Raw genomic sequence first — 22,550 nt, forward strand, 5'->3', positions numbered from 1 at the left:
CATTTCCAAATAAAATGCTAAATTAAAGCTCTAAGATGAATGCCTATTTCAAACTACTGTTTAGATTTCTTTTAGAAAGATCTAAATTAAAATTACTAATTAATAATATTTTGTTTGCATTGATAGCAACTGATAGCATATTAGCCAGACTATTTTTTTCATATAATTATTAGTCCTTATATATGTATAACGGATTTTATCATCTTTCATCGAATAGAAAATAACCTGAATTAAATTTTCATATCAGTCTTTTATTTTTTTTTAACCAGTATCCTTTACCTGTCTTTTTATCAGAATCTTTTACCTATTTTTTTTTTTTTTTTTTTTTTTTGTTTTTTTGATCAGCATCTTTCACCTCTTTTTTTCGATCAATATCTTCTATCTGTTTTTTCTTCTTTCTTTTTTTTTGATGATCCCTATAAATATATTGAAAGTGTAACTTCCTATATATGTGTTGAAATGCACACTGATAATTAAATCAGTCGGTAATGTCCAATATATTATAACTTCAATACTATTCACTAAGCTTGCACAAAAAAACTGTACAAAATCAGCACCATAACTAGTATCAAAATTTTACCACAATTTTTCCCAAAAAAAATAATAAATACAAGGATCTGAATAATCTTCCAATAAAAAGATTACAAAGATCTCAACAAACAAACATTCGTCATACAGTATGAAAACAACAAAACAAATGCTGGTCATTATACGGTAGGAAACAAACATTTTTAAAGCACTCTTATGATTTATATTGAATTGATAACAAATAAATAAATTAGAGCTGTGAAATAATGATTGTCCTTTGCATATGGTAAATAATTCACGAAGACAGAAAAAAATTTTTTCCGGTAAATACTCTGGTTGAACTGAATGTGCCTTTTATAATGTTGCACAAGGAAAAATATGTAAGTCTTTAAATACAGTAACTTAACTTTAAAAAAAAAAAAAAGACTTTCTAATACCGTTGATCTAGACAAAAACTTACCAATCATTTACTGCTAATTTTATCCGATCTTCAAGTAATACTATTTCGAATTTAGGAAATTTTAAAATATATGATAAGACATTGGGTAACTCTCAGCAGTTCCAACTCTCAGAACATTATAGCATATAATTTATTTACATGATTGGCAATGCTCGAAAGTTCCTTGAATTCTCATTTTGTGACAGTAGGGATAATATGGGATCGACTGTTCTGACAAGTTCCTTCGGAGGACACTATCTTTCCTGTCGGATTTCATGCCTACCTTTTCTTTGAATACGGAGATTGAATACAGAGAATTTCATGCCTGCCTATAGTTTCACTGTAAATTGGACTAAACTCTGTAGCACTGACTACATGGAATTATTGATTAAATTGAAAAAACTCTTAATATTCAACTTTGAATCGTTTTATCTGGAAACCAAACTTGCAAATGCCATATTCAGCAACGATCGACAAGGCTAAGATCAATATTTACAATCAGTACAACCAAACAATGCTAATACGAACATAATTATGTACAGCATAATAAATGAGTCCATGGAAAATGGAAAATTAGTAGTTTAATGAACAAATACCAATTTATTTATTTAAGGTCAAACTTTTCTACAATGGATCTTGAAGACAATTTTGGCACATAAAATACTGAAGAAGTTCTCTTAAGAACAAAATACAAAATTAATATTAGACTCGATACAATTTCTCTTTCTAGAACATGGCATTTTCAAATAAATATACAGCTCACTGTCTCAGTGACAGTCTCATTGTCATATGCTCCACCACTGCTTTGAATGCAAAGAAAAAGAAAGGGGATTTCTAATGCTATGAAATGCATTAAAATACTATAGTACATTGAAATATGTAACGAAACTTTGATCTTAATTGTCTATCGAATAGATGTTGGAAAAAACCAGCATGCTATAAACATATTTATGGCAGTAGAGAAAGTAAAATCATTTATATCACCTAAATCATTTTGTATAGATGAATGTTTATTGTATTTTTCCAAAAATTTTTTCGAACTTACAAAGCAATTTTATTTTAATTTTGTTGGAACATTCTCAAAAATTTTCATTCTACAGGTACTTTCTATAAAACAATGTTAAAATAAACCTCTACAATATGTTGTCTAATAACAATATACTTCCTTAACAAGTGCATATCAAAGAAAACTGCTAATCAACTCTTGCTTTCTTCTATTTTTGTCAAGGAAAACAAATAATTCCTGAGTTCACTATCATCGATCACATCCGGAATTACCCATGCATCGCTTCCATCAAGCTCTAAAGGATTACGACAGAGCGGACACCAGTCCTTCTTCATAGCTTTCCACTGTTCGATACATAACGAACAAAAAGTATGAACACACGGCAACACTACATCTGGCCTACGTTCCATACATATTATACATTCAGTGGCAGTAAGAGCTCTGAAAAACATTTAAACAAAAAAGATAAAAGTAATTTATCTAAAAAACTACAATTTTGCAATTAAAAAACATACTAGATACTACATACTCGAATAATCTGACAAAAATAAATGACTTGCTGACCTGTCCATATGTGCATTAAGGACGTGTCCTTGAAATAGTGTCAGCAAATAATATAATGATTTTTGAAGAGTCAAAAATTGTTCAAATGTGAATACACGGTAGGAATCAGCCGACCTTGCATTAATCTAAATCTAACAGTGAATTTTAGGGTAAGTTGAATACGATCTACATCGTACTAGATGCAAAAATCATGTCAGAAGGACTGAAAACAATCAGAGTAAGTTATAACATTTAGGTTGTTCCTTAGGCACGAAAATCTTAATTTCAGTCCATTAGAATAATCTTTCCTGAACAACTAAAACACGTCATGCATCTGCAGGTAATGGCATTAACTGTTGCATGATTCGAAATCATACGAAATTAAAACTGAACGACTATTAGTTTGATTTCTAAAATTCATATACGACCAATTTGATAATTACAACTCAAAGTTGCAAAACAATGGATAAGGTTTAGAATGATGCAATATAACGTAATCCTTTAGCCTATTATATTGAAATTCAAATTTAATAAGCAAAAAGAAAAAGTAGCAATAAGTAATGTAGAAGAAAACAACGAACGATTACTTTCAAAGTGCATATTCTAACAGTTATTTTCCAAAGCAACGTATTAGCAGTGCCTTTTTTAATTGCAAACAATAAATGTCTTCCGTCCGAGTCAACAAAATTAGCACATCTGAAAACCTTCACACTGCACAACTTCGTTTTTCAAAAGAAAAAAAAAAAACTGCACTTTTCCCTCTAATGATCGAACACTAAAAAAAATCGTTATGTACACGGACATCAACCATTTAATGATAACATTCAGTTGGGTATCTTATTTAAATGTCCCGTAAATATGTACCATTAATAAATATACTGGAAAAACTTAAGACTACACTTAACTCAGTAAACCATAAGCGTCAAATTTGGCTAACCAAAATACTTGTAGTGGATAACACTATAAGCATTCTGCATATCTCTTAATTGATGAATTAACCTGTCATTGAGTTCGCAGATAAGCTTAACAAATTGCACCCACGTCATTGACAACATTTCAATTGTGTTTTGTGACTTCCTTGAAAGTATACTTCGCTCTTGGCCCATTCCGCTGAAGCTAACAACTTTATTAATCTAATGATTGTAAACATATAAGCATTTATCCAAAAATAAACAAATATAGTCGTTTTTATTCAATAACAGCACATATGCTTTAAAAGCATTAGCACATAACAGGTATGTAAATAACTGCATACATTATGTTTTAAAACAAAAATTTCGAGAGAGAAAAAAGGAAAGAAAAGAAAAACCACGCCTTATCGGTCTTAATGGGAACGATTCATGCCAGTAATGTAAATTCAAAACTTTTTTTCATTGTACGAGAAGAAAATATGTAATGTTTTATAATTATATAAAATTTAAAATAATTATTACCAATTTGCTGAATTTACCTCACTCTTCCCTTCCTTTCTCATACTTTTTAAGAATAAAGCTCAAGTTCCGAAAATGAAGTGTTGGCTGATCCGTTGTTCCCCAGAAAAGCTGGCTGGACTAAACGGATGTTAAAATTTTGTGAGTTTGGCATTAGCAATGCTAGTTTTACGGTTTTGAGTTTTTGTGATGTATGAGTGAGTGGTTCATTGTTTAAGATTAAGGTTTATAGGAAGAAGAAATGATCTTGATAAATGTCATACAATGAGTAACTCTAATATTTGCATATTTTCGGATTTCATATGTTTATTATTTTCTATTGCATTTTTATTATTATGCTTTTGCATTTTAGGAATGTATGCATGATCAATGGATGGAAGCAATGAAAATGTAAGTATTTTCGAAATAAAATAGGGTGTAATACTGAAAGATAAACAAAATTGAGTAAGAAGTATTCATCAATTTTTGGGTTGAATGAAGAATTCTATACATCGAATCTTATATTATATAGATTATAAATCATTTATGTTAACTAATTTGCTTCAAAATAAATTCATTAACACATATTTCTATTGCACATACTATTGGCAGCAACATAACTAGTGATAATTTTGACAGCTTATAAAATATCATCTGGAATGTAAGTTCCTTTTTATGCTTTCGTAAAGGACTCTGTAGTTTGAGATATTAATATATTAATGGTGCTTGAGAGAGAATTTGACATAAAAGTCATAAGTGAGGATGCGAAAATCATGTAAATCAAAAAAAAAAAAATAATGCAGGCAATTTTCATTTTTGCTTGCATTAGACACACATCTCGGCATCTAACTTCATTTTACAACCATTTTGTTGAGCCGAAATGCTACTAAGTTGTGGAAAAGTCTCAGCTTCTTAGATGAGATATAACACAAAATGGATTTAATTTCAAATTTAGCAGAAGACAATATGATGAAAGCAAATTATTACAAGTGAAACGGCGACGATTCCGGGGTGAAAACAGCAAGATGGATGTTGGAAATGTCAACAGTGTAAGTAAATTCGCTCTTTTATGATCGATAGACAAAGAAATTCTTTTGCTTTTTTTTCATCATTCGCAAGTATTTTGTGTTATATGTAGATGCTTTTGAAATTTTGTCAAGTGAATGATAATTCTACTTTATAATACTTGCTTTATTATTGAATTTGAGTTGGTTTAATGTAGAAAGATGTAATTTAGGATCTGGATGGTTTGGAAACGAAATTTGAATTGAATAGTGTTTTTGTATCAGCTTCACGTGGTGGTCCATCGTATAAGCCTGAAGTGACGGATAGCAAATTTAACAACGATATTGTGACTGATTCAATACCAATGTTGAAGAGAATGAGAGAGATGTTGAATTCGAATATCGCTAGAGGCGAAACAAGCCTTGTTTTTAAGTATCTTTTCTTTTCCTTGGAATTTTTGATATCCTTCTAACTGCTAATTTTCTGTACTATGCCAATTATTTCTTAACCTACATTTTGCTTTTTCATTTAATCTAACAGTTGACCAGTAACAGTTTCTTAAGCTTACTAATGCATTTTGAAAATCATTGTTTGCGTCGAATAATCAGCAGTTATGGCCATTGTGAATCTATTCTATAATTTGTAGACATTTTTATGTGGATTGATTTTGTCAACATTTAGTTATTTTGCTTTAAACTTTAACTCTTAACTGGAGCAGATTAAAGCAAACTATCATAAAAAAGAATACGCTATACTAATTCTAATTTATATGTTGTGTAGCTATGTTATTTCAGTAGTGGAGACAGCATACAGGTTGCTTCTGATGAAGATTTTAGCTTTACTCATGCAAATATCCTTGACTCAAGCATGTCTACTACATCTTCGTATAGTTTATTTTTACAGGTGTGGATTGAAGATAATATAACTTTTTATGTTATCGGTTCATTTAAATAAAATTGTTTTCATTTCATTTTAAAGTTCCATTTACTTCATACTCATTCAAAATTTTGTTTGTATACGGTAATGAAGAATTCGTCTTTCATCCAGCCTTTTTTTTTTTTTTTTTTTTTTTTGGATTTTCCAAACTTTTAAATTTATTTCAGATATTATTCCCATTCGTTCCTGCTGGCCTTGGGATGGTTTTTGCTGGATTTGTTCTTGATATTGTACAACACTGGAATCTTTTTATTGAGGTACCTCTTCAGTTGTCTAACATTCTTTAAGCTAGGTTTTTATGGGCCATACTTTTGGATGCCTTCAAAATCTCTATTTCATTAAATTTTATAGGTACCTGAAACATTCATTTTGGTTCCTGCATTACTTGGCTTGAAAGGAAATCTTGAAATGACCTTTGCATCCAGATTATCAACATTGGTATGTTCATTTATTCTTTCGTTCTGTGGTTCTGTTATTTGTTAATGCTTCCCGTTGTAGCTGAATTCGCTCTCGAGATTGAAATAGATTCATGAGATTCGTTTTATTCACTAATAACTGATATCCCGGGTTAATAGTACTATGTAAGATATAATATCTATTTAAACAATTGTATCAGGCCAACATGGGACGAATGAATTCAAATCCGAAGAAGATTATTGTTGCAAACTTGGCTCTCATTCAAGTACAAGCAATTGTAGTAGCATTTCTGGCTTCTAGCTTTGCTGTTACGCTAGCATGGATACCGAAGGGGCAGGTGATTCTGTTAATTTCAGAAAGTGGTCTCTACATCAGTTTATCATTGAACTTCGATTCCAGAGAATGAGAATGTAGTTGATTAAACTGTTAGCAGTTTTTATATGTAAATGCAGAAATTAGTAAAAATGATTTATGCAGTAGTTTAGTTAATTTACTTTCATTCGTACTCGTCGACTTTATTAATTGTAAATGGACCTGAATAAAGAATTGCAGCAAAGCTGAAACAAAAAACCTGAAACAAAACCTGCGTTTTTCTTAACAAAGTCTAGTGTTAAAAAAAACTGAAATCGCTGTTGTTTAGTTCCAGTTTACATCATTCTGTTGCGAAACTAATAGCTTAATGTTGTGTATGTATTATTTATAAAGTCAGTCCTTTAAAAGTTTACGGTAACAACCAAATGATTAACATGGGCTTTTGTCGTTCAAAATCACTGCACAAAAAAATTTGACCATGTTTTTTCAGTAAATGTAAAATTTCAGATTGATTGGTCTCATGCTTCTCTATTATGTGCAAGCAGTCTAACAACGGCGTCACTGACATCATTAGTGCTTAGTACGGTTGTGATATGTGTCGTTTTAATTTCACGGAATTTCGATATAAATCCCGACAATATTGCAACACCAATTGCTGCTTCACTGGGTGATCTTACTACCTTAGGAGCTCTGTCATTATTAGGTAATTGTCTAGTTCTAAAACGTTAATTGACTTTGGTATTTGTACTATGCAATTATATCATGATTTCAGTATAAGCTTAAATTTCGCCAGATTTTATATGTAGCCGGTCGGTGGTCATGAAATTCTTTTTACCTTTGACTTGGTAGAATTTGGAATCGATATTTTCACTTGATCAGGCGATGACAGATAGATGCTTCACATCTTCATTGAGAACTTCAAATAACATAATTCTAGGGATCGAAACAGGGAAGGAAGCAGACGGCGCAGCCGTCTTGCGCTGAACCTTTATGAATGAATGACCCATTTACCTTTGAATTGTTAAAGATCTAATCTTTTCTAAGAACAAAGAAGGGGAGAAGCATCGTGTGTTGCAAGATTTTCACATACTTACGAGGAAAACAAAGAGGAAAGATAACAAAAATGGCTTGGAAGATAAAGGTGAGAATTAGAGGAAACAAAGATAACTTAGTGGACAAAGCACTTAATCTACTTTGTATCACTTCCTTATAGTGCTATAACGCTTCCAACAAGATAGTTACGTCATCCTTACTACTTCTCTGTGCTACATGGAAATTTTTTTGATTTTCATGTCTAAGCTGATATTTCGACTAGTTTCATTTGCACTTGTATTTTTTTATAATTTTTTTTTTTTTTTTTTTTTTTATCTTAATTCTGATGCAAACTTCAAGTAATGAATTCTTCTAGGTTCGATATTTCTCCACGCACATCTCAATGATACTTGGCTTAATGTTGGTGTAATTGTAACATTCATAATGGCTACACCGTTCTGGATTTATCTGGCACGAAAAGATAAAGGTACAGTCGATGTGCTTGAAAATGGTTGGTCACCCATTATATTCAGCATGTTGATAAGTAGTGCTGGTGGTTTTGTGTTAGAAAGCACTATCAAGCGATTTCCGAAAATTGCAATGTTTCAACCTGTTATAAATGGTAGGTTGGAAGAACATTAATTTTATAAAAAATTTTATGCTTAGAGCTCGCATAAACTCGTTTCTTTTTCTTCACTGTGGTTTGTATATATACAATTCTTTGATAACTTTGAAAATACAAGTGATCATTTCGTGCACGGACGGTTATTTTTTTCAGGAGTTTTTTTTTTTTTTTTTACAGGAGTTGGTGGCAACCTTGCAGCTATTCAAGCTAGTCGTCTTGCTACTTTCTATCATCAGCACTGTCCATTTGGAACATTAAGCGATACTTTATCAAGTCGGTTCAGTTTTAGACGAGCATTCTTTTCTAATGGTAAGCGTCTTTTTTCTGAGTTCACTTTTTTTAATTGAACTTTTTCAGCTTTGCTCTTTAGATTCTTTAGATGCTATAAATACTTTGTGGTTCCTGAGAATTTTGCGAATATTACTGTATTAAAAATTATTAGATAAAAATGTGATTTTTAGACATAGATGCGCATTCAGCTCGTGTGTTGCTTTTGTTTGTGGTTCCTTGCCATATGTTCTTCAATTGGATTATACAGATTTTACACAAAGGGAGTAGTCTGCCATCTGGATCACTTTTTACTAGCATTTATATTTGTGCAGCATTGGTGCAGGTTAAACACTTAGTTTTTTGAAAGGACGAAGTCTAAGATTATCTTGATGAGCTTTGCTTCATTTTTACTAGTAAGTGAAACCAACTCCAGTCAACTGGGTTACTTCACATTTACCAGTAAAATAATTATGAGTTCTATTCAGACCGGAATTTATTGTATTTATTTTAGTATTGCTTGCTTTCATGGAATTTGTATTTGGCAATAAATGGAGAAACAGTCTGGATTTTATGTGAACAAGTCAGAAATTGAAAATGAGTAATGGGTTTTCAGGTTTTATCATTACTTTACGTTTGTCAGTTACTTGTTGCCTTTTTATGGTCAATACGGATGGATCCAGATTGTGCTGCAATACCATATTTAACAGCCCTTGGTGATTTATTTGGTACATTTTTACTGTTTCTAATATTTGCTTCTCTTCCTTGGTTTAACAAAGGCGGAAATTTACGGTGATATAATAATAATTGCATTTCTTGAAGCTGCTATTGCCATTGGTTCTGTTGCATTAAAATGTAGATTCATATATCTTAACTGAATTGTAGATGTAAATTGATTGAAGTTGTGCAAGTTTGTCATTCATTTGTTTTTTTTTTTTTTTTTTGAGACTCTGATATGCTAGAATCAACCATCTTTCCAAAATATCCATACATATACATATGTGTTTATGTACTTTTAAGGGATCTGATATTTTTTTTTCCTGTCGGTTTCTTCGCGAATAAAGTAATATGACATTGTGTTGATGGTGGTTAAGTCATTTTATTAACTACCTCATTTTTTATACCATACAGAGAAAAAACTTTGCCTCTGATGGTTACTTTCCAGGTATATGTTGAATGTTGAAATTGATAATTGCAATATTTTTCAGTCATATGCATGTTGAAATTGATAATTGCATTTGCACTTTTTTCATTCTATTGAAAGTTTATCACTATCAATGAAGAAAATCCAAATTTTTTTTTTTTGAAATTTCGAACTTCACATCTTCCTTTTTTCAATTTATCCCGTGATCAATTCATAACAGTCATATGTCGAGGATTTTAACTCTAATAAAATTATGGGTGTCCAGCTTATATGATATAATCTAAACTACTTAAAGAAACCAGACAGAACGATTTATTTCACTGTGTATTAACAGTGCTGGATGATAATACACGATTTAGTCGCTCTATAGCAAGATTGCTCCAAACGAACTAAACTGCACTGTTAAAAGCGAACAAACACGGTTTTGTGAATTTCTGCTGAAATACCGAATTAAATTCTTAACTATCGCAAAATTCTATTCGCATTCTAACATTAGAATACACCACACCACTGTTGACATAAGGTGTGTTTTAGAGTGTCACATGTCCTTCATATGTAAAAATTTGCACTCATTTCAATGCGTTGTGTTACTGTAATAGCTTCAAGTATAATTTATATTATTTATTTATAACTATTGGATGATACAGATTAGATGATTTAGGATAAATAATGATTTAGTTGTAGTCATCTATTAATTAAAATTTTCTAATTTTACACTGTTTTAAAATTGCAACATTTCTGGAGCAGAAAATTTACTACCAATTAAGTAATCGTCTATTAATAATTTGCCTTACCTCTGTAATAATCAATGATGAGAAAAGTTGAAGTGCTATTAAATTCAAATGCAAATTATAATTTTTTCAATATTATTCAGTATCAGCTTTTTCCCTTCCAATAACATTAATAGCATTAATATTATCTTTCCATTCTGTTTTTTATTCTTGCAAATTCATTAAATTACATTATGATTTTTTTCAATATATGTATAGAAAGTAGTTCATCAAAATGGTATTTGTCATTTCGAAACGAATCGTTCTCATTTCATCCGTGTGGCAAATACGATCATTCCCTGTTGATCATAACCCAACTGTTTTATTTCATCTTATCAGTTGATATCATCTTGTTTGTATTATCACTCATACTATACTATCACTACATTATTACTTTTTCATGCTTTTATTTCTGCTAATGAATATTCATTTTGCTCATTCTATAATTTTTAAGCATTAATTTTCGCTTCTTAGCATTCAATTTTACTTTTGTTTATCAGTGATAATAGAATTAGGCTGTTTTAGCGAAGAAATTGAAATTTATCATTTTTTCTCCTTTTTCTTTATCTTTTGTTTTAAAAGGAATGTGAAAATTTTTGCATTAACCAATTATCTTCTAAAATTTGTAATGATTTCTTAATGCATTTACATGTTTATTAATTTGGTTTATTTGCTTATCTTTTTTCTTTCCATGAAGTTTTGATAATTTATGATCACTGTCATTAATATCACAATAGTCTAACAAATCATATATATTCCCAGCATTATGATTGTTTAGAATGTTTTCGTCATAAATGTTATTTTCATTCGAATTACTTTTGATTGATGATAATTTATTTTTATATCATTTGATTATTCCAGAAGTGTAACTATTTTTTGGAATGGCTGCTCAGCAAATATTATTTAATCGTATTAGATTATTTCATTTTTCATTAAATCAGAGTTATTCTACAGCTCGACAACAATTTATTGATTTATTAAATAAGGAACTGAGCACAATTCAGGTTAGTCTATCTCTATTCTTAATACATTCTCATAATAATTATTATACCAAAAACATTTGATAATTGATATAGATAATCATCAATTAGTAGTGATAATTTTTAGGATGCTGGTACATATAAGAATGAACGAGTTATCGTTGGTCGACAAGGAATGAAAATTAAAATTATGAATTACAATATGCCATTGTTAAATTTTTGTGCTAATAATTATCTTGGTAAATTATATTTTTTCTTTTTCCCCTTTTTTTTCTTAAGATAATTAAATATCTATAATGGGAAATTATTCAATGCAATTATTTGTAAAACAAGCAAACTTTTCAATAGATTTTATCTTTATCAGGATTAAGTAGTCATCCAGAAGTGATCAAAGCTGGACAGGAAGCAATAGATACTCATGGTGCTGGTATGAGTTCAGTAAGATTTATTTGTGGAACACAAGATATACATCGAACTTTGGAACAGAAACTTGCTAAGTTTCATGATCGTGAAGATGCTATTCTGTATGCAGCTTGCTTTGATGCTAATGGAGGATTATTTGAAGTGCTTACAAGTAAGCAATATAGTTTGAGGCATTTTTGCATGAATTAATTCATTCTTCTTATTGCTTACCTATTTTGTCATCTAGCATTAACAAGATTACTTTATGTGATCTTTAGTAAGATATCTTTGATTTTTGATTGAACATGAATTGTCATATTTTATCTTAATTGGATATGGTAATTTAATGATATAGATGAGATGAGCAGATTATATAAGACTTATTTTGCTTATATATTGTGAACAGAAAAGCTATTTATTTATTTATTATTATTATTTCGTTTGTTTCAAATCCATACTATTTATAATTAATGAATATTGTAGATGATGAGGATGCAGTTATTTCTGATGAGCTTAATCATGCTTCAATTATCGATGGCATACGATTATGTAAAGCGAAACGTTATCGTTACAGACATGTTGATTTGAATGATTTAGAACAAATTTTAAAAGAAACTCAAAGTAAATTATTAATTTCTTTATGCTAATGATATATAATCCATAATTGTTTTATTTTTCTTTTCCTATCTAGAAAAAAAGAAATGAAAAGATTAAATTTTGAATTTAGGAACCATTATAAGATTTAGAATGTGATATATAATTTACTTCATGTCCATTTTTTTCTTTCTAGCTTTTCAAAATCTTCATTTTATTTTTGAAATTTACATTTAAATCTTAGCAATAAATTTTGAAGATAGGAGACGACGAATAATTGCCACCGATGGCGTTTTCAGTATGGATGGTGATGTAGCTCCATTGAAGGAAATATGTGATCTTGCGGATCGATTTAATGCACTCGTTTTCGTTGATGATTGCCATGCAACTGGTTGAATTATAGTATTGATAATAACGATAAACATGCCATTAATATAATTTACAAAAAGAAAAATGTTTTTTCCCTTATTGATCAGTAGTAGAGTTAGTACAGATAATGTAACAAAAAAAAAAAGTGTGAAAAAATCTAAGAAAAGATTAAAATAATAATTTTTTTTTTTAGGCTTTTTCGGGCCAACTGGTCGTGGTACAGAAGAACATCTTGGTGTTCAAGGACGTATTGATATAATTAATTCTACACTTGGAAAAGCTTTAGGCGGTACAATGGGTGGATACACTACAGGACCTAAGCCCTTTATCGATCTTTTAAGGCAACGCTCTCGACCATATTTATTCTCGAATTCATTAGCGCCGTCCATTGTTGGCTCTTCCATCAAAGTAATCTAATTTTAGTAACAATATGCCGATTTTTCATCGATTTTGATGCATTTAATCTCAAAAAATTTTTCTTTGTGAGGAATCGGTTTAATATGCTTACAAAAAAAGAAAAAAAATTAAATTCAAATGTTATTTTTTTTTTCAATTTCCTATTGCAGGTATATCGCCTAATTGATTTATTTCTTACTTTGAAAACAACAAATGTTTTAGTCATATTGTTATTATGATCATATCACTACATTTATTCCCGAATGACTTACTTCACTTTATAGACAATAAAGTGGAAACGAAAATTTTTTTCACTATTTAGGTTCTTGATTTATTGACCAATTCATCAGAATTTACAAATTCTTTAAAATCCAATGTATCTCATTTTCGTAAATCACTTACTGATGCTGGCTTCAACGTGATGGGTAATTCCGATCATCCAATTTGTCCAGTATTTTTGGGTGACGCAAGGTATTTTTCATATTTTCCTTCTTATTGCTCATACGAATATCACTCTTTATCCTTAAACTTGTGTAGGATGGAAAAAGTGATAGCAATTTTAGTTTTAAAATTAATAATTTATAAACAGATTGGCTTCAACATTTGCGGATGAAATGCTTAAAAAAGGCATATATGTGATTGGATTTAGCTATCCTGTAGTACCTAAAGATAAGGCAAGAATTCGTGTTCAGGTATTTTCCTTTTTTACTTTTTTACATATCAAACATAAAAGATAAAGATGTGCTGTTGTCACTTTTTATTTTCATTCTCTTTCTTTCTCTTCCCTTTTCAATCAATCGCTCTTTTTAATTTAAGGGTTAAACCCTTAAATTCTAATTCTCCATATTTGAAATAATCTATGATTTAGAATGATAGTACAGTAAAGATTATAGTTTCTGATTAATGGAAATTCCCTATATTTGCTTCCAAAAGGATTTGAAGGAATGTTTTCAAAAATTTTGTTTTCATTTTGAACTTGAAAATAAAATAAAATTTAGATTTCCGCAGCTCATACAAAACAACAAATCGACCAATGCATTAGCGCATTCAAGACGATTGGCAAGAAACTTAACGTTATCTAAAATCAGTTCATCAATAGCAAAAGTGTATCAATCATTTGCATCACATTCCCTATTCCATATACATTATGTTTGATTTTAATTTCAATTTTTAACCTCCTTAGAATTTTATTTGTATTCCAAACAATGCCACTTCAATTGTTATTCACTATCATTTAACTTTTACAAATCTTTGCTCAGAATCAATTTGATTTAATAAGATTATTGGCCTAAAATTAGGTTATAGTTGTTCTTTGAAAAATATTATCAATCTGTTGAGATATTGCACTGCGCTTTAGTGATGCATACGCTGAGATTGAACGTAATGAGAACTTTCACATTTATAATTCTTAAATAACAAGACTTAAGAAGATATTGATTATCAGATAAATGACAGTGCAACTAAATTGCTTTCTTGTAACAATTTCAGCCATTTAGATCATTTCTAAATTTCATTTGATAATAGATAAAAATACATAATTCGATAACACAATTGAAACATATGTTAAATTGAAAACAGAGGTATTGAAAAGTGATAGATCCTCACCACAGTTGTACATATTTTCATCATTTTGATTTGATATCAAAATGATGAAAATATTTAGCTCAATAATTTATGTCGTATGATCAATCGAATCTTCCACCGAAAGTAAAAATCCTCCGTAATAATTCCCGGGACATTAAACCGACTTCCTGGAAAAATATTTTTTAATAAAGTTTTGTAGAGGAATTATAAGTTATCATTGCAAGATTATTACATCCGAAATTCAGATTGCAAAGTTTATTTTTCCTTTCTTCCATAAAAAATAACAGTAAATTTACCCGTCTAATTTTGCCTAAAACAGAAGCATTTTCTTGTGCCCTGCGAGAAAGATAAGGTAAAACTTTATCGATAGATCCATAAGGTACATATTTGTATACAGAATAACCAGCATTCCCGAGTGAATATGAAATCTGGAATAATCAATGCTAGCAAAATGTTAGCAAATAATTTCAATCCATCGCTACAACTCATTTTTCTTTCCACTGATAATTTCATTAGCTTCCAATATTAGCTTCTAAGAGCTCAATTTCGAAGTAGCAAAATATTTCATCATAAAAAGTTTAGAAATGTATTACTGCCACCACTTAATTTGGTAACAAATTAGCTTAGAGACTGGACAAGAAAATAATATAATCTACCTGATCACACATTCCATAAAGTTGGGCAAAAGAGACAGTTTCACTTGAAGGTGATATATTAGCTTCACGCATCATCTCGACCACATTTTTAGTGCTTTGTTCATTATGTGTTGCAGCCATTACCGATATACTTCCAGGACTTCGTTCCTGACTTTCTTTAATTATTCTTTGCATCACTTTTCTATACATTTCTGCAGTTGCCTAAAACAAAATAAAACATTATAAAACACGCTGTGATTATCAAATGTGAAAAAAAAAAGATTTTTTACCATCATTTTCATGATTATATTTACCACAGAACTTTGTATATTATTATAACTTTCCTTTTTGATTTTATTTTTTTTTTCTCTAATTTCAATTTTACTTCAATATTCGGATTCACTGGATCATCGTAATTTAAAGCAGCAGCACGTTTCCTTTCTTGTTCCATATATGCACCCCGAACAACTTTACATCCAAAATGGAAACCTTCTCGTCTAGCCAAATGCAAATCCAATTCAACATTTCTTAAGCAACTCTTCAAATATGCTTGATAAGTGCTAAAAACTATAGCGTCTTCTTTGTTATACCTGAAATCAAAGAAGCTGTATGGAATAACGAAATTTATAAATTTTTTGCAATTTAAACTAGTTCATATATAGGTCAACTGTAATTTCACTAATTCTTTTTTGTTTTTCTAAGATAAATTTTAGGATATGAGAATATCAAAACAGTTCATTTTAAATTTTAGATTTGCTTCATTATATAGATTAAACCGAAAAAAAAAAAAAAAAAAAAAGAAGTGTGAATTAAATGACTGATAATTACAACTGTATCTGACTTCCTCATCATTGCCATTGCTAATCTCGAAATAGCCGCTTGAAAATAGGTCTGTTCAGCATCAATCATTGTACGTAAATTATGCTTTTTTGCATATTCAATTGTTCTCACAATACGATCCATCATATTAACAGTCTGTAAAAATTTTCAAGTTTTAATTCAAAACTTTCACAAATCAGTATTATTTATCATGTTAATTGAAACAACAACAACGACAACAAAGCAAAAAAAAAAAAAAAAAAAACTAATTATAGGTTTACTTCGCGAGATTCAGCTTCTGTCAAACAGTTCAATAACGGCTCCATCCTTTTTGTTTTGACATTGTACACCTGAAAAAGAGAAAATATAATTAAACCTACAATGCTCAATCTATGCTTTTCAAATCAATTTGAAAAAAAAAAAATTGTGAAATTCCTATGAAGAAAAAACTATGAAAATGAAAAAAAAAAAAAAAAAAAGCATAGCAGAATCGTTTAGATACACCAGTGTTGTTTTCAAATTACATCTTCCTTAAAAACAACGGATTCACATTTTGCCAATTTCTGGATTACTTATGAATAAGCAAAAAGATAACATTTCAAATTTCATATAGAAATTGAAAAATTGCGAAATTTGATTACAGGAATAAACATCAACTCTTCAACTACCTGAAATATTTGATCGAGCCGTTGATGTTCTTCGATAAGTTTACGCCAATCGTAAAAGTCAACGAAGCCATTCTCGTCAAAATCTACTGTTTCTAACCATTTTTGCATCATAATTTCGTCTATTTGAACACCGTGATCCTAAATATTTTCAACTTCCTTTTCCTCAGTTCGCTTAAACTTTAAGTAAACTTAGGATCCCAAAGAAATCACAGGAAACAATCCTCGAATGTTGCAATTTTAAATATTTGTTTTAAATACTGCGTATAAAAACAAAAGAAACTTCAATTCTCTTCAAAAATTCTTCTTTTTTGATTTTATTAAGCAAAAGATCGTCCCAGGATGAGCCAATTAGTGTTTTGTAAAAATTATTCGATTGCGCTATCAATTCCGATAATTTCAAGAGCAACTGAGGCCTGAAATATGAGATGCAGTTCAAATAACAGAAAAATTTATCCTAAAATGTATAATCAAAAAAACTCTGGTTCGTTATAAAATAATCAAAATAGTTGATTCCTATACTAAACAATTTCAATGAATTAAACTAAACAAACACAAGACCTTCCAAGAGCCGTTAATTTGATACAGTTAATTCCCCAACTGCCGATTGCCGAAGTTATTGCATCTACGCTAGCACAAAAGATGTCACAATTCTTATCGCATTGGACTTCACTTTCATAAAAATAAGTTCTGAAATGTGTAAATTATATATTACTAGAAAAATGGCAATTATATCATTATAATTTTGAAAACTGAAGACTAAGAAGTCTTTATTCTAAATTTTGAAAAAAAAATTCTTTGCAAAAAAAAAAAAGAAAAAAAGAATGGCTCTGTTGATGTCTTATGATTCTTAAATTGTACTCTACCATACATATATTGTAGAAGTTTTATTAGGAGCAGAGAAATTTCATTCTACAGATCAGAAAGAGATTAAAACCTTGCGCTAACAACGTCTTTACGGCGATCACCAAATTCTTTGTGGACCGTATAACGCTGCAGTGTTTTTTCTACCGTTGCTTTGTCAACAACACTTCCTACCGGCTAGAATTAAAACTTATATTAAAATTTCAGATTAGTGGAAGTTAAAACACACTTCAACGAAATGACATTTTTGGGATTTTTATTTTATTTTTATTATAATTATCATATATCAAATCCTTATTAAATAGATCTGTTGACTGGTAGGAATATATATGTAAATTAAATATACAAACACGCAAATATATGAATAAACATTTCAATTAATTATCCAACCTTTAATTAAGCTGTTAAAAAACATACCTCAATTTTAGCTTCACCTCCGACTATTCCTTCCACTGCTTTTTTTTCAGCTTCATCCGAAGAAATATCTGCCTCAACGCAATAATCCAAAATTGATTTCACTCCACAACTCTTCAGTCTTTTCATTGTCTGTTGCACCTTTAACAATAAATTTTCAGCAAATGAATTTAAAATATCTCGTAAAATTAGTGACTGATTTAAAGAGATTTATAGAATGTTCAAAATTTACTAATCAAGACACTTTTTAAAAAAAAGAAAAACCATGAAAAAAATTTGTTAAATATATTTTAAAATACAGAATAACTGTCAATATGCTCCTCTCTTTTTCATTCATCAACTTCGTCATTTTTTTTTTTTTTGAAAATCCAGAAAGGACAATATTAAGACTGATGTGATAAATGTGAAAAAGAGACTCTTTCCATCTATTCGATATAATAATTTTTCACAATATTTTCATATGCTAATTAAACACTGCATTAATTTTTGCACTTTTGTGCTTGAAAGTGTAAGATAACCAGTAAGATAACTTACCTCATCAATCGTTTCACCGCCAACAAATTGTCCGAAAAACGTTGATTTCAGAAGTTTCGCATATAATTTTTCACCAAATATTTTTTTCAATCCAACTAATAGCAATTCCTCCCTCGTTCTTAATGTTTGTACTGTACAAAGTGGAAGTACAATAAGACTACGTAATAATTCGCTTGTTTTTTTGCCCTATAAAAAGATATGAATATAATTTCAAACTTTTACATCTTATCAATAATATAAATTGGAAAAAAAAAAAAAAAAAGAACTGCATGAGAAAAAATCTCGCTCGTTTAAACATTGGTGCCCCATTATTATATATATTCATTTAATGTAACATTTAATTTTATTTATATAAAATATTTAAAGAGAGGAACAGAGAGGGAGAGAACAAGAAGAGAGAAAGAAGGAATTACTTTAAAAGCAGCTTTTGTGCTTTTGAAGTCTAAATCTAGCTTATTGTAACATTCTTTGATTTCATCAATATTTACGGCCGCTGATGCTTGTGATGATGATACTTCTGTTGATGCCATGCTGCAAAATAATTCATTTGCAACGAATTAGCCAACAATTGTTACGCAATTTAACATAAGCAAAAGAAAAAGCAAAGAAATTTATGATCAATAAAAATCAAAAAAAAAAAAACAACTCGAAATTATATCATTTTTTTATCGCTTAAGGAATAAATAAAACTCGCAAAAAAAAAAAAAAAAAAAAAAAAAAAGAAAACGTACCGATATGACAAATGCGCCAATAATCTAAAGTTTAACACTGAAGTAAAATTATTTGGACGTAGTAGTATTGCCGGCATTTTATTCTTCTTTTTCTTTTTTGTTTTTCGTTTTTTTTTTTTTTTTTTCCCACAAAATAATAGAAGAAATGTGATCAGTGAGATAAAATTTTAATGATTAATATATTTCAGCTATTTCTATAGCAAATAATCTAAAAAAATTTCGAAAATTTATTAAATTTTCACTTTTTTAAGCAAAAAAAAAATCTCCAATAGCATTAATTTTTATGACTAAATGATATAAAGAATATTGTTATATTCGTCCCTTTTTTTATATTAAATGAAATTTTGAAATATCATGCAAATTTAATTAGTTTAACAATAATGCCCATTGAGATGAAATCTGCCATAATCATTATAATTTATGCATAAGACAATAAAATTAAATAAATAATTGAAGCTCTTATCATTCAATGAAGAAAACTAAGTATAGTAAAATGTTTTATTTCAACAATTAGTAGAAATTTGCAATTCTATAATTGCTATCATTTGATAAAAAAGCAACAAAAAAAAGAAAAAGGAAGAAAAAAAAAAAAAAAAAAAACGATTGCTGTTGGATTTATTACATTGATACAAAAGGTTTTATTTAATTGAAATTTTTTTTTTTAAAAAAAAAAAATTTCTTTCCTTCTTTTTTTTTTTGACTTTAACAGTCCAGTCACCATCGTCAACCCATGTGATACATTTTAGCAGGCGCCAATAGTTTCTATCTGTCTAGACACACATAGGCCACGCAAACACCTCTCCGCATTTAATCTTATGCTAGAATGAAATAAACAATTGCAACTACGCGGACACACGCACATACACACACACACATATATATATACATACATACACACATACATACATACATACACGCAGACACACACACACACACACAGTTTTGTAAGGGTTTTACCTTTCCGATTGTAGTAGTAAGAAGTAATTAGTGATGGAAGCATCACGTGATTGTGTCATTTGTTCTTTCCTTCAAATTTTTATTTCATCTGCGTCCTTTTCGTTCTGTATGCAGCTATGCTACCTGCATGTTAGTATAATATATGTGTGTGTGTGCAATATGTGTATAAAAGTATAATAAATATATGCGCATGTTGGTGTAACACGTGTCTATCAATATAATGCGTGTATATGGCTATAGTAGTACGTGTACATGTATGTATGCATAGGGGTATAACACGTTAATACGTGTATATAGGCGTAATACATGTATATTAATATAATACGTATACGTGAAATATAATGCGTGTATATGGTTATAAACGTGTGTATTGGTATAGTGCGTGTATATGGCTATAATACGTGTGTGTCGGTATAGTGTGAATATAGGTGTATATAAAGGTAGATATGTTGTGTGTATAACATATAAACATGTATGATGTTTTTATGCATATTTAACTGCTAGAAAAAAAAATGATAATTGCGAGAGAGCATGAATGTGTGTATGTATTTACATCCGTTGCAGATATTTTCTCTTCATATTGATAACCAAATAAATCAACTATACTATTTATCAATTATTACTGATAAGCGATGATAAAAAAATGCTATGGAAATTTATGATGATATACGTACCAAATAATTGTTAAAGCTATCAAATTTTATATAGTTGAATCGAATTTGAGAAAGAAAAATGTGACCAAAAAATTTGAGGTTAAAACTTTTAGCATTTTGATGAATATTCTACTATTTTTTTTCTTTTTTTTGCTGTACTTCTTGAGATTTCATTTTGATAATTTCTAAAATTCTCAATGACAATGTCATGAGACATAGACATTACAGTCCATAGTAAACTTCTTTTCTGGGAAACGAAATTTAGCACAAATCAATGTTCAATGTTGTAATCTTTGATTGTTGATAAAATCATCCTTTTGTTCCAACACTGTTCATACAGTTACTATTTATTTCATTTCTGACAGATAGAAAAAGCTCATAAATTAAATAATAGTTTGGATGTTTATAAAAATTAGATGCTCGAACACAAGAAATATTCGTCACAAAGCACCTCGTATTGCGTATTGCGATTGTCCACCAAGGGTCACCTTGCTAGGATAACCGTGCTTGCTTCATTTTCATGATTAATCCATAAAGAAATCCACAATGAACGAAAAGTGCAGGTGAAACGGAATGAAACAATCAGTGCAACCACTCATCTTTCAATTTGTTCTATTTAGCCATGTCAGAAGTTAAATTGTTTATTTGCAAAATTTGAAAAACTGAATTGTTTTATTTTATTTAGAAAGAAAAAAAAAATGAAAAAAAAAAATTCGAATGCCGGAAATGACATTTTTTTTTCCTTTTCTAGACTCAAATTTTTTCAGTTTCAAAAGTTTTTAGTTTGTCAAATTCAAATCTATTTTTGACTAAATTTGATGTGAAATTTCAATTTCGGCAGAAAAATGCAACAAAATAATTCGCTCGTCATCTCACGATTTAAATCAGTTTATATGCATTCTATAACATTTAACACACAAATAATACAACTACATCAATTCTTATACAATTATCCATTTATCATTTTTAAAATTTCAATTTTCACATTTCAAATAGTAATAGAAATGCAACAGTGGCAAAATTTCACTTCCTTCTAAATTTCATAAAATATTTTATGCTGTATATTAAACGTCATTAAATTAGAAAATGGTTTATAATTTTTGTTTTAAATGAACAAACAAATTAATATAGTTAAATACGATTAAAGTTAGAATTATCTGTCTTAAACTTTATTATAATAATAATTCATTTAAGACAAATTACAAAAAAAAAAATAATACTATAAAATTATGTTCATTGAAAATTTTCGAAAATTTTTTGACTGCAATTCATTTCACATATAAACATAACTTCATCAATGAAGCCAATCCTAAAATGACAAATGTCACATTCTACAACAATAGGAAGCATCATTTGCATCCATTTCGTTAAATCCTTCCCAAATCATTTAACCTAAAATTACTTATTCTCACGATTTCATTCACTCAGTCATTATCAATTTAAATGTCCACAATGTACATTCATTCACATACAAATAAGTAAATAAATAAATAAATATATTAGGTATATAGAGACAGACA

The 22,550-nt window shown here is 29.3% G+C and overlaps 4 protein-coding genes across 5 annotated transcripts; 2 read left to right on the top strand and 2 right to left on the bottom strand.

Annotated features, from left to right (window-relative positions):
• Nucleotides 1-2,164: 2,164 nt before the first annotated feature.
• On the bottom strand, nt 2,165-3,622 carry Bm4340 (conserved hypothetical protein,hypothetical protein; the record flags this gene model as incomplete). The annotated part of the gene is made up of 4 exons (XM_001891786.1): nt 2,165-2,414; nt 2,538-2,662; nt 3,104-3,212; nt 3,516-3,622. 4 exons carry the CDS (start codon nt 3,620-3,622, stop codon nt 2,165-2,167), a joined length of 591 nt encoding a protein of 196 aa, XP_001891821.1.
• Nucleotides 3,623-4,328: 706 nt separating this feature from the next.
• Nucleotides 4,329-9,315, top strand: Bm4891 (Divalent cation transporter family protein; the record flags this gene model as incomplete). Its single annotated transcript, XM_001891787.2, has 12 exons — nt 4,329-4,336; nt 4,881-4,974; nt 5,163-5,362; nt 5,725-5,833; nt 6,034-6,123; nt 6,218-6,304; nt 6,483-6,620; nt 7,103-7,298; nt 8,004-8,249; nt 8,430-8,561; nt 8,714-8,865; nt 9,136-9,315. The coding sequence occupies 12 exons, from the start codon at nt 4,329-4,331 to the stop codon at nt 9,313-9,315; spliced, it is 1,632 nt and encodes a 543-aa protein (XP_001891822.2).
• A 1,999-nt stretch (nt 9,316-11,314) lies between these two features.
• Bm5998 (2-amino-3-ketobutyrate coenzyme A ligase, mitochondrial precursor, putative) lies at nt 11,315-14,256 on the top strand (the record flags this gene model as incomplete). The annotated part of the gene is made up of 9 exons (XM_001891788.1): nt 11,315-11,437; nt 11,541-11,652; nt 11,778-11,987; nt 12,299-12,436; nt 12,669-12,800; nt 12,972-13,186; nt 13,497-13,645; nt 13,764-13,866; nt 14,173-14,256. 9 exons carry the CDS (start codon nt 11,315-11,317, stop codon nt 14,254-14,256), a joined length of 1,266 nt encoding a protein of 421 aa, XP_001891823.1.
• A 603-nt stretch (nt 14,257-14,859) lies between these two features.
• On the bottom strand, nt 14,860-19,497 carry Bm1845 (the record flags this gene model as incomplete). Of its 2 annotated transcripts, XM_043073350.1 has the most annotated exons (14): nt 14,860-14,925; nt 15,055-15,186; nt 15,415-15,615; nt 15,779-15,983; nt 16,235-16,368; nt 16,494-16,562; nt 16,881-17,018; nt 17,161-17,293; nt 17,439-17,567; nt 17,815-17,918; nt 18,159-18,296; nt 18,690-18,875; nt 19,103-19,220; nt 19,421-19,497. In XM_043073350.1, the coding sequence occupies 14 exons, from the start codon at nt 19,495-19,497 to the stop codon at nt 14,860-14,862; spliced, it is 1,830 nt and encodes a 609-aa protein (XP_042929284.1). The 2 variants fall into 2 exon arrangements, with proteins under 2 accessions (XP_042929284.1, XP_042929285.1); XM_043073351.1 differs by lacking the exon at nt 19,421-19,497 and having other exon boundaries at nt 19,103-19,219.
• Nucleotides 19,498-22,550: the final 3,053 nt, after the last annotated feature.

This window comes from Brugia malayi, assembly GCF_000002995.4.
Source record: "Brugia malayi strain FR3 genome assembly, contig: Bm_v4_ChrX_scaffold_001, whole genome shotgun sequence".
Classification (NCBI taxonomy): Eukaryota; Metazoa; Nematoda; class Chromadorea; order Rhabditida; family Onchocercidae; genus Brugia; species Brugia malayi.